This window comes from Caenorhabditis elegans, chromosome V (genome assembly GCF_000002985.6).
Source record: "Caenorhabditis elegans chromosome V".
Taxonomy (NCBI): Eukaryota; Metazoa; Nematoda; class Chromadorea; order Rhabditida; family Rhabditidae; genus Caenorhabditis; species Caenorhabditis elegans.
The window spans coordinates 3672594-3686800 of NC_003283.11; the positions used below are offsets into that span (position 1 = coordinate 3672594).

A 14207-nucleotide genomic window follows, 5' to 3' on the forward strand; every position below is an offset into this window, starting at 1 on the left:
TTGTTGATTCGTATATTTTAAGGCAATAGGTAACCAAAAATCATCGAAATTGGTTACCTATCGCCTTTAAAAATATCTTAATCAATGGCATTAAATGAAATAAACTACCAAAATATGCAATAAAGAATGAATATTCCAAAAAAAAGTGGGCAAACATCAAGATTTTAGCTAAAATTAGTGTAATTTTTTCAAAATTTTGCACCGCCATAAAAAAAAATTTTGAAAATTTTTTAGAAGTTTGATAGTTGGGTGTACGTTGAAAACCAACTGAAATAAGTAATTTTTAGACGCAAATATTTCAAGTTATAGATGTCCCCGGCAAAAATGGTCTCTTACGTTCGAAAAGTACATAATATCAGCTATCGAATGACACTAAATTTGTTTTAAAATTTTAAACCCTCTGTATGCACGTAATTCCCTAGTAAGAAATTTAATGAAAAATTTTCAGATGGAGATTTTAGGTGAATTTGAGTTTTGTGTCGAAAATTTCTGTTATAATGCCAAGAATGTTATGTTTCAAAATCCGAAGAAATCTTGTACTTTTTCCTTGTAAAACACTGTAACATTTTTCAATGTGTTTACGTTTTTTCAAGTACACCGTGTTATTTTTTTTCCCCTTCCTCATCGTTATTTTCTCTACGTCACATTTCTCTTATCTATGACTTTCAGTCGGTATTTCTCTTGCTCACCTCTATTTTTGGACAACATGTTTCTGACATTCCAACTTTCCTATTCACTTTTGCATTAAAACATTTGTTCAACAATTCTTTTATTTGAAAACTGAAAATGGGTGCACTATTCTCGTACTGTTGTCCTTGTTGTTGCTCCCGGGAACCTAACAATAGGGAGAACTCAAATTATGGGTAAGTATTTTGCATGATTTTTTTTCTTCAAATATATACACAACTATGGAGTTTCAATATCTATAGCAGGCAAAAAATACTTATGTCTGCCTACTTGCCTACATTCCTACATTGTAAAAAATCATTACAGCCTAGATTCAGAAAAAACTCATAGTTTATCAAAAAAAAAAACCTCTCACACTTCAGAGTCACAGATTCAACTTCACGCTATCGCGGTAATATACAGTAAGCTGATTTGATCTTGAAACTTCAAAACACAAAAATTATTGCAGAGATACAGAAGCTCAGTATGGAAGTTCCAGAAACACGTCGCTTGAAATTACATCGAGTGAACCGCCAAGAAATCATTAAGTTTTTCAAATTAAAAAAATTTTTAGGATATTTCATTATTACCTCTACTCGACTTGTAGTACTTTAAACTAGCAAGACTATACCTATTTCAGTTGTTGAATTTCAGATATGTTTCAAATGATTATACCAATCCTGGTCGAACCTACGAGCACAATCAACAATCAGTGTGAGTTGGCGCTTATGCAATTAATTTGGGATGTGCGCTTTCACATCAAATTTTGCATAAAATTTTACGTTAAACTCTTTTTATTTCGGAATTTCTAATTCGAAACTTTCAGAAACAGTACAGTCTCACTTTATTCCCCATATCTTAACCTGCCTTCCGGCAACAATTACAGTAATCAGGATTATCACAGGTTTGTCTAAATCGACAGATGTTCTTAAAGGTGGAGTCGCGCCAGTGGGGATTTGGTCACTCATAATGATCCAAAACAACCAAATATCATAATAAAATACTCCAAAAAATTTTTAGATTTTTCATAATCTCCGGTCAAAGTTTTGGCAAATTGCCAAAATTTTGGAAAATATGAGCTTTTGAGGAAATTTAAAGCAATGTCGCATGTTTTGACCCCCTCAATGTTTTAATACAAATAATTTGAACAAAATGAAAACATAAAAAATGTAGAAAAATTTTTTTTTGGTCGTTTTCCAAAATTATTAGTGGCAAAAACTGAGTAATTGCCACTTTTTGACAGTAAATAAAAAATTTTCAAAATTTTTTTGAAAAGTTTTATAATGATATTTGGTCATTTTGTGACCAAATGAGTGGTTTTTGACAATTTCGCTGCTGGCGCTAGCTCACCTTTAATGTTATTTTTTATTATTCTCAGCCAGCAAATCGCCAATCGCAAAACACAACGTGAACTTGATGAACAAAGGTAAGATCCAATTTTACATTAAGTAGAGTGTACTTTTATTGATCAACATAACCTTTGTAGAAAAGAGTTTGAGCATCAACAGAAGCTACAGAGAATGCAGCAAGAGTCAAGAATCAAGCAAGAGGAAGCGTTTCGACAAATTACTCAGCAAAATCAAGACTTTGAATTGAGAAGGCAGCGGAAACAAAATGGTATATTGTTGCTAAACTTTCTCGAGCAAATGACTTTACGCGGGAATTCAAATTTTGTTTTTTATGTATATTAGCTTTTAATTATTATTATTATTGGAACTTTTCATATATTCGTACGTACGTTTTCAAACAAAAAAAAATATTGAGTTTTTTAGGTAAAAATTATTTTTTCGAATATCTAAAAAAGGCGCGGCAATTCAATTTTAAGGGATTTTTAAGCCAGTTCATATTCTCCAATTTAGAAAAGATATAAATAATCATTACATTTTCTAACAAAATTTTCATCGCCGCTAAAACATCAAAAACCTTAAAATTTTAGAACAAGAAGCCAGACTTGAAGAATTACGTCGGAGTGCGAAAATTGAAAATGATAGAAAAAATCGAGAGGACGAATTGGCGATCGAGACAATGAAATTCGAGAATTCACAGCGAAACACTGAAGTTTATAGTCCGTAAGTTTTACTCTCGTAAAAAATGCTCATGGGGTAACTGAAGATCTGATGATCTGAATTTTCATTTTACTACCTTACATTTCAGATACCTTGATAGTTTGAAAGAGAAGAGCCTAAAGCAAGACGAACAATTCCGTAATAATAAAATACGCTTCAAAAATGAGGAAATGGATCGAACACTGTAAATTTTACTCAGCGAAATTTCTGAAACGATCCATAAAAGAATTCCAGAAAATATCAGCAAGCCCAAGAAGAGCATACCCTCCGCCGCCAGAAAATCGATGAGGAATTTGAGGAAAAATGTCAGAAATTGAATGAGGAAGCACAGCAAAGACAGAGGGAAATGAATCGGCAATTTGAAGAAATTAAGAAAATTATGCAGATGAGAGTTTGGAATGATACAATTGAAAGAAATTGGACGAATAGGTTGAATGAAGCAAGGTTGGTTTTTTCTGGCAGGCATTACTGTAGAGTCCTGGGTGTTTTTCCGGAATAAAAAAATTATTTAGAAGTCTTCTTTTATCAGGAAAAAAAATTCAATCAAACAAAATGTGTATTTCCAACATGAGCACAAAAATATCGTTACCAGGTCTTTTCTTTTGAAACAAACTTTTATTTTGATTTTTTTTTTTGAAAATTGAAGAACTAAATATTTTAGTGTTCCGATTATTGAAAAATCAGAAAAAAATAATTAATGATATATTATATTTTGCTGGGTAGTAAAAGAGCTTTTTCAAGTAGGCATGTCATATTAGAGTGTAGTAAAGAACTGGAAAAATTCTCCAGTCCTCAACTTTTTCCACAAATTCAGGTCTGCCAATAAAGACTCGCAGATATTGGAGCACCGGTGCCTGGTCTCCAGTCCACGACCTACAGATATAGAAGAATGGAAGCACGTTCTGCAAATTTTGCTAAAAAATATGGAAAATGAATCTTCAAATATGTCGGTGATGTATGATAACACCAACAAATCGTTTTTACTTGATATTCAGGTTAGTATTAGTTTTTTGTGTGTGACTTTTTTTTGGTTCCGTAAAATTCTTCCGTAAAATTCGAAATTTTGCAATTTTGGGGGTAATCATGTACCATATATATATTTCACGAGCAATTTCCCTTTTCAGAAAGCGGTCGACGAGATTTCTTTTTCATGTGCTTGTTTGCTGAGAGAGCTCGATCATGGAGCAAACTTGACGAAGCTGACAAATTTAACTGGAAAATTGAACAGAGCTTGCATGAATATTCCGACGCTAGCCGAGCTGAAACGAAACTACTACGCTGAAATGCAAAATAACTCTCAATTGTGAATTTTTCAACTTCTCTGAATCAATTTTGTGCGAAAATTTTAATAAAAACTTAAAGTAGAATTATTTTCCTTAAACAATAACAGTAAAAAGGTTTGGAGATTTTTACATGTTTTAAAATTATTTTTGAACATTTGCAATAAATTTCTAATAAAGTCTATAACTTTTTGAATTACTGAATGGTTCTTGAAAAGTAGAAAAATTCTATAAACTCTATAAACTTTTTACAATTATTCGGCCATTAATACCCATCTCTTTGTTGTTTGAAAAAAAAATTCCTACGGACTTTTATCATTTTTTCAAAAAATGATGTTGAAAATTAATAATTGGATGCTGATCTAAGGTGCCGGTTTTCCAATTTTCCAATTTTTTCGACTTAAAAAATTGAATGTTCATAAAATAACTTGCAATTTTGGCTTTTTTTTTTTGAAGAAAATTATGCTTTTTCACAAGATTTTTCACATCAAAGAAAAAATTTATTTATAAAAATAAACAGAATTTTTACGGCAAAGGAAATAGGTTTCAAGACCAGATATGTTTGCCTAATATGCGCACAGGCAGGCAATTTCGTGTGCATGGAAGCTCAACCACACGATAACGATCATCAGAAATTCCCCGAACTGAAAAATTTGCATAAAAATAAATCTCCATCATTGAATTAATCTCCCACTAAACATTTCACAGCTGCTCTCTCTTTCCCCATTTCCCCCACCCACAAAGTGTGTGTGTCAAAATGTGTTTCAAAAAGTGACCAGATCAGTCAAAAAGTGTCACATGAATATCATCTGCCAGAGTGGTCCTCTTCCGCTGTGTGTGTGTGTTGGTGGAGGAGAAAGGGGCCCCATAAAATTCAGAATGTGGATGGACATCTGTCTTTTTGACCTACACCCGGTTGTTTCCCATCTAGATTCAGGGGGAACCCCCCTCTACTATTATCTTGTTCAATGTGACTATTAACGTCGTTTAAATCGATGGGATTTGCCATCCAATCTGGATATTCTCCAATTTTCTGATCATTCTTTGGTTTTTATGGAAGATGGCTAGTTTCGTAATACACAGTTAATTCAAAAGTAGTCTATGAGGTGTCACAAAAAATTACCAATGTGTCCGTTGTTTGATAGCTTCTGAAAATTGAAAACGGAAAATGTTCCGATTTTTGGATTCTTGGGAGAAGCCCAATTTTTAAATAATTTTCTACTATTTCTCGATTTTTTAAACGTTGTTTTTTTCTATTTCTGGAATTTTTCAACTATTCGATTTTCTGCAAAATCTGAAAATTTTTTTTTCGGATTTTTCGGTTCCCTCGAAAAAATTCCAAATTTTAAATAATTTCCTGCCATTTCTTTATTTTTTAAAAATTAGTTTCTCCGTCTTCACATAAAAATCATAATATTTTGGATGAATCAAAAGAAAATTAAATTTTTTTTGGCATTTTTCTGTAGATCTTAATACAATTTTTCTATTTTTTACCCGATTTTTCTTGACTAAAAAAATCAAAAATTCGAACATTTTTCGACGACAGCCTTTATCAAAAAAAAACTTTTTTCCGTTTTGAAAAACTCGACAAAAATAATGATTTTTTTCAAAGTTTCTCCTTGGCATTAGAAACCAAGCAGACGTAGACCAACATGGAGGCAGGCAAGCAGGCAGGCATGTTTTAACAGTTTAAACTCTTTTTTTTCAATTTCCCTAACTACTCTAACTAAAATAACATCTGGACTTTTATGATAATCACATCGTAAATCCAAACCACTCGAGTCAAGAAAAACGAACTCACTTTTTTTCCAACATTCCTCTCACACTTTTATGTGCCAACACTAATTGTGTTGTCTGACGAGAGATGCTCACAAGTTTTTGACTCTTTGCAAACTTTGCTAATGCTTTAAATTTCCGTAAATATTTCAAAAAAAAAATCAGGCAGGCAGAAAGTAGGCACACGAGCCTGTCTACCATGAAAACCTTAAAATTGTGGAAGAAAACCCAAAAAAAAATCATAAAATCCAAGTCTTTGTGCATAATCTTCTTGTTTCAATTATCTCCAAAATAGTAACTGCTTGACCAATCAGCCATTTGCCCCGCCCATTTTGTGACCAATCAAATGTGCGTGGACGCTGATTGGTTCAAAAGAACACTCACTTTCAACTAGTATAACATAATCCTCAAGTGTACCTACATTCATCAAAAACATGCAAAGGTCAAAAGCCAGTTTTTCGAATAAATCGGCTTGTTCTCTATCCTTCGTGCTCCGCCGCGGAGCTTTTGACTCCTTCGATGTTTTCTTATCTTATCATCTCCACTTTTATCGATGTCTGACCTTCGACATCCGGTTGATTTTGAAGATAGAGAGAGAAACATTAGAAAATGACAATTGGTTGGGGTCCGCGCTTTTTTTCCCCATCGCTCGTTGTATCACTGGGAGATTTTTTGATTTTATTGGATATATTGAAAATATATATATGTTTTAGTGTAGGTATTAAAAATATTTTGATTTTTTTTTCATTTGAAATATTTTTTCTCGGTTTTATTCTATATTTTCCCTTTTTCGACTTGCTTTACTTCGAAAGGTTATATCGCGGTTCGTTTTGTAGATACAAAAATTTGCTAAACAGCAAAAATGTAGAAAAATATACGAAAAATGTTTTTGCAGTTGACAACTTTTTGTAAAAATTGAAAACAGTCGAGATATGAGCTGCCAAAGTTGAACAACTATTTTTTGCCGATTAGTCGTCAAATTAATGTTTTATTTTGTATTTTTACAAATTAGTTTGTTGTTTTCTGTTCTAGATGACAACAAAAAGTTTTGATATACTCAATATAGCAGCTTAAAAAATGTTTTTAAAAAATTTTCAATTTTTTTTTCGATTTCCAAAAAAAAAAAAAGAGAAATTACGAAAAAATTCGAATTACCTAAAAATCGATAGTTGTTTTTTAATTTTGCAGAGAAAAATGGCTAGAAATATAATTTGAAAAAAATATATCTTTTTAAAATATTTTTTTTCGGCCAATCGGCATATCGCCAAATTGCTAGAATTGAAATTTTCCAGCAAATTGGCAAATCGGCAAATTGTCGGAATTAAAATTTCCAGCAAATCGGCATATCGGTAAATTGCTGGAATCGCAAATTTCCAGAATATCGGCAAGTCAGTGATTTGCCGGAATTGAGATTTCCAGCAAATCGGCAAATCAGCGAATTGCCGGAATTGAGATTTCCAGCAAATTGCCGAAATCGAAAATTTCCGTCAAATTGGCAATTTGCTGAATTTTCCGGAAAGCATTTTAATCGGCAAAATTATACGCATCCTAGAAGTGTAAAAATTATCACTCTAAATAAAAAAATCTCTCTGAACATTTCCGGCAAATCTGATATCCGGCAAACGGCAAATAGGCAAATTGCCGGAATTAAAAATTTCCGGCAAACTGGCAAACCGACAAACTGCCGGAATTGAAAATTTCCGGCAAATCGGCAGTTTGCCCCCGTGCCAAACTCCGTTCTGTGTTTATAATTTTCTACCCTTTCTTCTTTTGAAAATTGCAAAATTCCTTCCTTTTGTTGAAGAAAAAGTGAAAAGGTCCCACGACAAGATTCAATTCATGCCATTTTCTTTGCGTTTTCCTCCAACTTTTCGAATTCCTCAACTACCTACTTTTCATTCATATCTCTAGAGTTCCGTTGAAAACGAAAAAAAAACACTTGTCTTTGTGCCAGTTGCTCTGAGAATTGTTAAAAGTTTAAAACTATCAGCTTGCAAATGTATGATAAGTGTATGGAAAGTTTGACAAAGTTTTGAAAAACGTTGGGTAAAAAAGAAATTAGTAGATCAGTAATCGGTAGTTGTAAAGTTCAAATTATCATCTCTGAACTTTTCAACATCTCACTCCAATTTTTCTTTGAAATGTGTCAAATTGGAGGTCTGTGGTTTCAAAGGTTCAAAGTGATGGGCTCGATGAGCAACAAATTTTGGCACCTTTTCAAAGTTTTTCATAGATCACGCAGGTATCACTACGTGACCGTCTACAGTTTTAAAAAAAATTTTAAATTCTCGATATGTTTTAATCCTTGTGGCAAAAACCAACTTATGGAAAATCGTACCGTTTTCATTTCAATTTTTTGGGGTTTTTCCGGTATGCCGATTTGCTGGAAATTTTCAATTCCGGCTATTCCCCGATCATATTTTTCTACTTTTTTCGTAAATTTTTTTATTACACTTTATCAAAAATCGAACATTTTTTTCCATTTTTGTTCAATTTTTTGTTGTTCTGCTCATCATATAGTAACTAATACATTTCGAAAAAATTCAATTTTTTTAAAACAGAGTTTAAAAATGTTTGAAAATTACCGTTAAATTTTTGAAAAAATATGAAAAATCAGAAAATTTGTCTCTTAAAAAATTGAAAAAAATCAAAAAAATTTCCACATTTCCACATTTTTACATTTAATTTTTGATTCAGTTTCTTGAGGATATTAATAAATTCTAATAGATTTTGAAATTTCAATAATCTATATTACGATCTGAAACAAAAATAATATAATAAAATTTAATTTCAAATTTTTTAATTTATTGTTTTTTGATGAAAATTATTTTTTTTTAACTAGAAGCAAAAAGTTCGTTTGAAGAATTAATAAATGTTTGACTCAAGTTTTTAAAATAATGTTTGAATTTTACTAAAAATGCTTTTGGCAGCGCTTTTTTACAAATTTTTTTGTTCCAATTTCCTAGCAACCGCGCAAAATTTCAATTTTCTTCTCATTTTCGGAAGATTTCTTACTTTAGCATTGAAATTTAATTTTCCTTTGAAGTGAAATATGAAGTTTCTGAAATTTTTAGCTGCCGAGATTTTGAGGTCTCAGCTGTTTTTTAACTGTTGAAATTTCGATTACAAAGTGTTGGAAAAATTTTTTGTAGGTACTCTAAACTGGGACGTCATTACTGATTCTTCGGTACAATGCTGGTTCAAAGTACGCAATTTTCTTAAGATCCAAAACTTTAATGAAAATATAATTTCCAGACAAGTATGATACCTGTATTCTTATTCTGTTACATGTTGGTCTCAAGTGTACTTCTTGTGAATTTGGTTACCGCACTCTTATCTTTCAAAAATTTTTCAATTAATTCTTTTTAAAATAATTTGAAAAGGACGACCGAATTAAAACAAAAAAAACTTTTTTAAATGGGATTTTTGGGTTTTGCACCGATTTTCCAAATAAATACTTTTGGAAAAAAAAAATTCAAATTTATTCAACTAAACCTAAACCAAAAGTTGTATCACAAACAACATTTTTCACCAACTTTTCCTAATTGCCTGACCTCCACCATTTCCTCAGTGAACATTGCCATTAAAAATGCCAATAGTCTGTTGATACCAAATGTGGTATGTAGTACGTACAACAATGTACATATAATAGTACCAGTTGGAGGCCCCCCTTTGTTTCTCTGAACCTCCACCGAAATGTCCTTGACTTTGGTGTACCTCTTTTTTTAAAATTTTTTTGGTGGTGTACTCCATTTTAAATTGAATGTCAATAAACTTTTTCTATATAGGTTTGAAGTGTTTGCACAAATTTTACTTGAAATTTCGATTTTTCAAAAAAATTTCCTCTAAAAAATTTCCCCGTAAATAATAAAAAATTCAAACCAAATTCGATGATGACACGCGAATTCGTGTGTTTTTGTTGCCAAAACCCAACCAAGCATAATAGCTAATTGGATTTCGGTCCACTCATTGGATTCTTCATTTTTTTTGGTTTAACTAGTAGTCACTTTTTTTGTGGGAAAAAAAATTAAGCAACTTTTTTTTGAGACTATAGTCTATAGACTACATATCTAGTTAGAATTTCAAAAGTTTTTCCCGGATAAATCCTCCCAAGCAAGTACGCCGTTCAATCATATTTTGATTTAAAAAAAGAGAAAAGCACTGATTTTTGCACTTCAAAACCCTGCATAATTCCTTGTGGGAAAAAGTGACTAAAAATTGCAAAAAAGGAAAACTTCCTCAATTTTCCTTGTCGCTATTTTTAGTTGTTTTAATTTCAAAAAATTACCTCACTTGCTTTCTTTCGCCGCTTTCTCCGACTTTCGCTGAATTTCGCTAATTTTTTTTTTGAACGTTTCCCCGCTTTTTGCCAATTTTCCCTCAACTTTCGTCAACTTTCTCCAACTTTCTCTAAACTTTCGTTGACTTTCGCCGACTTTCCCCTCCCAAATAATACAAATTTCCGTTCCAGAACCTTCTCGAATCCAAAAAAACTCCTCCACAAATGAGCTGAACCAAACTTCCGACAAAAAATGGGTGTGATTGGACTAACCGCCGTCGAAGTGCTGGCATTTTGTCTAGGCCTAGGCCTACTTTTAGCTATCCTAATTGTGATTTGTAATTGTGTTTCTACGTGCTGCGAAATGCTCTCACATCGACGGAAAAAGCGAAACGTCGAGAAGTTGCCCGAGGACTATGTGGACGAGATTCACAGGCTTTTGCATCGCAATCAAAAATCGTGTGATTATGATTGTGTCGTTGTTGAGTCAGGCAGGCAGTCGGCCAGCTTAGAGGTAAAGTTGTGATTTGAGAATTTTCGAAAAATAAAAATATAAACCTTATCTGCATCAATTTCACGCGTTTTTCAAAAAAAAAATCTGAAAATTCACCCAGAGCACGTGGTGTCAGAGTGTCTCATTTCGGCTTGATCTACGTTGATCTACAAAAAATGCGGGAGAAGAGACGCAGAGCTCTCAACTGATTTCGCATGGTTAAGAACGTGGCAAAAAATTCCCGCATTTTTTGTAGATCAACCCGTAATGCGACAGCCTGGCACTACGTGCCAGAGGACACTTAGGTATATTGTCAATAGCGCGCGTTTGCTACATCACAGTTAATTTGTCATTTCCAGTACATCTCGGATCCACGTGTCGACTCTACACCGCTTCCACCACTTCCCGAGCCAATAGTGATTCCACGGAAGTCCGCCGAACGAGATCGGGAGTCGACGAAGAAGAGCTCGCCGAGCAAGAAGGTTCGGATGGAGAGCGAGGTAGGATTTTTGCGTCTAGTTTTACCTCCGAAAAATGCGGGAAAATTGCACGGGTGTCTTCTACAAGCACATGGTGCCAGGATGTCCCACTATGGTTTGATCTACAAAAAATGCGGGAATTCTTTGCCCAAAAAATGTGACGTCAGCACGTGCTTAACCATGCAAAATTGGTTGAGAACTCTGCATCTCTTCTCCCGCATTTTTTGTAGACCAACGTAGATCAAACTACAGTGGGGCACTCTGACACCACGTGTACAGGGTATTTTAATTTATTCCTCTACGACTTCAAAGGAATGCTCATTTGAGGGAAATGGTCTCACCACGCACCGCCACCCATTGAGGTGCGTCACGTAGTGCCAGGATGTCCCATTATGGTTTGATCTACAAAAAATGAGGGAATTTTTTGCCCAAAAAATGTGACGTCAGCACGTTCTTAACCATGAGAAATCAGGTGGAAACTCTGCCGCATTTTTTGTTGATCAACGTAGACCAATCCACAGTGGGGCACTCTGACACCACGTGGCGCGTGGCGAGACCATTTTGTATAAATACGCCCTCCTTTGAAGTCGTAGTGTAAGAAATTAAAACAGACTGTACTGGCGTTCCACTGTAAACTTCGTATAAGTTTCCAGCAATTTTCGGAGATCAAATGGCTAGGGGCCAACTAAAACCAAATTGCTCCAACAGTCAAACCTTCAGGAAACCATCAACACGAACACAACAAACTCACAATCCACAATAAATGCCTCTGAAAACGGGGAATACACGGGCGGCGTCCTCGACGGGAAAAGCAAACGAAGAACGTGGGGCCGCTTGAGCAGTTCGCTTTTCGACGCGGTTATGATGCCTTCCATGGACACCACTACCACAGAAGACACCACTGAGACCGCGTAAGTTGAAGGGGTTTGCGCGTAAAGTCCTGTGTGTTTGACTCCGCCCATGTATTGATAAGATAACTTTGTTGTTTGTTAAAAAAAATAGCAGTGATGTCAGAAATTCCAAAAAAAGTAGATAATTGAGATTCATTTGATGAATTCTTAGAATTGAGACATGACATAATAATAATAATAATATTAAAAATTCACGCTAGCGTGCTTCGGAACAATGCAAAAAACGATTTGAAAAAAAAACACACACAAAAATAGCAGGAAAAAAATCCAAAATTCACGGAGAAATCCGCATCGGGCGGAGAATTCGGTTCTGGTTGACACGTCCCTCGGTCATGTCGTCGTAATCTTTGGGGAACGGTGAATGCAGGTGCCACCAGTCGGGTAGACTGCTGGAATTATGGAAATTGCGCGTCAAATCGGGTGTATTGTGGGGAGAGGGTGGTGAGGTTCACCGACATGCAGGGTGGCACGTGGTCACGGCCCGAAAAGTGGTACCTGTCACGGCCCGAGAAGTGGTACCTGTACGCAATTTGTCTACCGTATACCTGGACGTTTGGGCGCTTGTATCTCAAAAACGGTTGGTCCAGTTTTTTTGTGATGCATATAAAAAATGTCCGAAATTAAAATCTAAATTTTTTGGACCAAAGCTTTTTTCGTTATCACGCGCCCGAACCTGGTCTACACTCAAATTATCAGTAGAGCACATTTGCATGGATGTACCACTTGCCGGGCCGTGCCTGCACGCAATTTGTCTACCGTATACCTGGACGTTTGGGCGCGTTATTCTCAAAAATATGCATATAAAAAATGTTCGAAAATGAATTCTAAATTTTTTGGACCAAAGCTTTTCTCCTTAAATCGCGCCCAAACCTGGCTAAAGTCAATTATCAGTAGAGCGCGTTTACACTGATGTACCCTTTGCCAGGCCGTGGTAATGTCAAAGTGTCTTATTTCGGTTTGATCTACGTAGATCTACAAAAAATGCGGGAGAAGAGACGCGCAGTTCTCCGCTCATTTCGCATGGTTAAGAAAATGCTGACGGCACATTTTTTGGGCCAATAAAACCCGCATTTTTTGTAGATCAAACCGTAATGGGACAGCCTGGCTTACCTTTCAACTGTCAAGAAGAAAATAGAAAGTAAAATTGTGAAAACGAATAGCGTCGATGTTTTCATGTTTGAGACTTTGGGGCGGATTCGCGCCTTTTTATAAGAAATTCTGATCAGTTAACCACGGAAATTTGGGGGAAAAATATGGCGGGGAGGACAAACGAGGCTAAATAATGTTGAAAACATTTCGTTTTTTTTCTGCAAAATGTCTCGTTTACCGTCTACGCCTCGTGTTTTTCAACGGTCCCTCATTTGTCACCTGCCGGGAGGCGGGCGAGAACTGATAGCAGACAGTGTGTGGGATCAGGAGACGCAGAGAAAGTCAGCCGGTCACGATGGGACAACAACTGACGCCGGGGTTCTCGTTATGAGCTGAGTCATAGGCTTTAAAATTTCAGGAAAAAAGGTTTTAAGAGCAAGTAGGCTGGAACTTTGGTCGTGTGATCCGAAGCAAAATGGGTAACCACTAGGCTATGCAGACCTATCGTGTAAATGTGCAAAAGCCATATACGAATCTTTAAAATTGAAAAATATATCTTTTCAGAAACTCGTCCATCGACAATCTCCGAATTGGTATGAAAATCGAGACGACTGTGTGAACTGTACCTATTATTTTTTGAAATTGCCCATATGCCTCCTCTCTATCCATATTTGTGTACCTAAATGTTCTCTTGATTTTGATTTTGTTTTTTGTTTCTCTCCTTCACCCACCCACCTCACGAGTTGATCTCACTTATCTTTGCTTTGTGTATTTTTTTTTCTAATTAATAATTTTCTTCTGGAATAATAACTATTCGAATAAAATAAAATGAAACAACTTAGGCTACGGTGCGCAATTCCCAGATGCGCCAACGACGCAAACACCAGATCACACGGGAAAATGCACAGAAATCCGGGATTTGATTTTTATGTTTTTAAAATTTTTTTTTGTTTTCTCGTTTTTTTCGCAGATTTTCGCGCATTTTCAGGGTTATTTGCACGAGAAAATCTGAATTTTAATTTATTTTCATTAAATTTCAGTCAAAAATTGCTTTTAATCGCTAGAAATTCAATTAAGCAGCCAGTTTTGAGCGATTTCAGAATTTTTAGCAGTTTTTTCCAGGTTATAAGGTCCAATAAATGATTAATAATCACAAACCATGCCGATT

At 34.8% G+C, this 14207-nt stretch overlaps 3 protein-coding genes and 1 pseudogene across 6 annotated transcripts; 3 read left to right on the forward strand and 1 right to left on the reverse strand.

Moving 5' to 3' along the window:
• Positions 1–786: 786 nt before the first annotated feature.
• pals-33 (Protein containing ALS2cr12 (ALS2CR12) signature) lies at positions 787–4039 on the forward strand (the record flags this gene model as incomplete). The annotated part of the gene is made up of 12 exons (NM_071625.3): positions 787–863; positions 1050–1088; positions 1136–1210; positions 1321–1380; positions 1493–1570; positions 2045–2092; positions 2153–2283; positions 2603–2735; positions 2821–2916; positions 2967–3176; positions 3547–3727; positions 3857–4039. The coding sequence occupies 12 exons, from the start codon at positions 787–789 to the stop codon at positions 4037–4039; spliced, it is 1311 nt and encodes a 436-aa protein (NP_504026.3).
• A 4888-nt stretch (positions 4040–8927) lies between these two features.
• Positions 8928–9092, forward strand: W08A12.5 (annotated as a pseudogene). The gene is made up of 2 exons: positions 8928–8993; positions 9044–9092. Coding segments are annotated over exons 1-2 (115 nt in total).
• Positions 9093–10259: 1167 nt separating this feature from the next.
• Positions 10260–13876, forward strand: W08A12.3 (uncharacterized protein; the record flags this gene model as incomplete). 2 transcript variants are annotated; one of them, NM_071626.4, is made up of 4 exons in its annotated part: positions 10260–10581; positions 10920–11060; positions 11760–11950; positions 13604–13876. In NM_071626.4, 4 exons carry the CDS (start codon positions 10321–10323, stop codon positions 13656–13658), a joined length of 648 nt encoding a protein of 215 aa, NP_504027.2. The 2 variants fall into 2 exon arrangements, with proteins under 2 accessions (NP_504027.2, NP_001317837.1); NM_001330801.3 differs by lacking the exon at positions 10260–10581 and having other exon boundaries at positions 11049–11060; positions 13604–13658.
• W08A12.2 (Neuropeptide-Like Protein) lies at positions 12069–13299 on the reverse strand (the record flags this gene model as incomplete). Of its 2 annotated transcripts, NM_071627.6 has the most annotated exons (2): positions 12069–12339; positions 13061–13299. In NM_071627.6, the coding sequence occupies 2 exons, from the start codon at positions 13123–13125 to the stop codon at positions 12225–12227; spliced, it is 180 nt and encodes a 59-aa protein (NP_504028.1). The 2 variants fall into 2 exon arrangements, with proteins under 2 accessions (NP_504028.1, NP_001317836.1); NM_001330802.3 differs by lacking the exon at positions 13061–13299 and having other exon boundaries at positions 12225–12284.
• Positions 13877–14207: the final 331 nt, after the last annotated feature.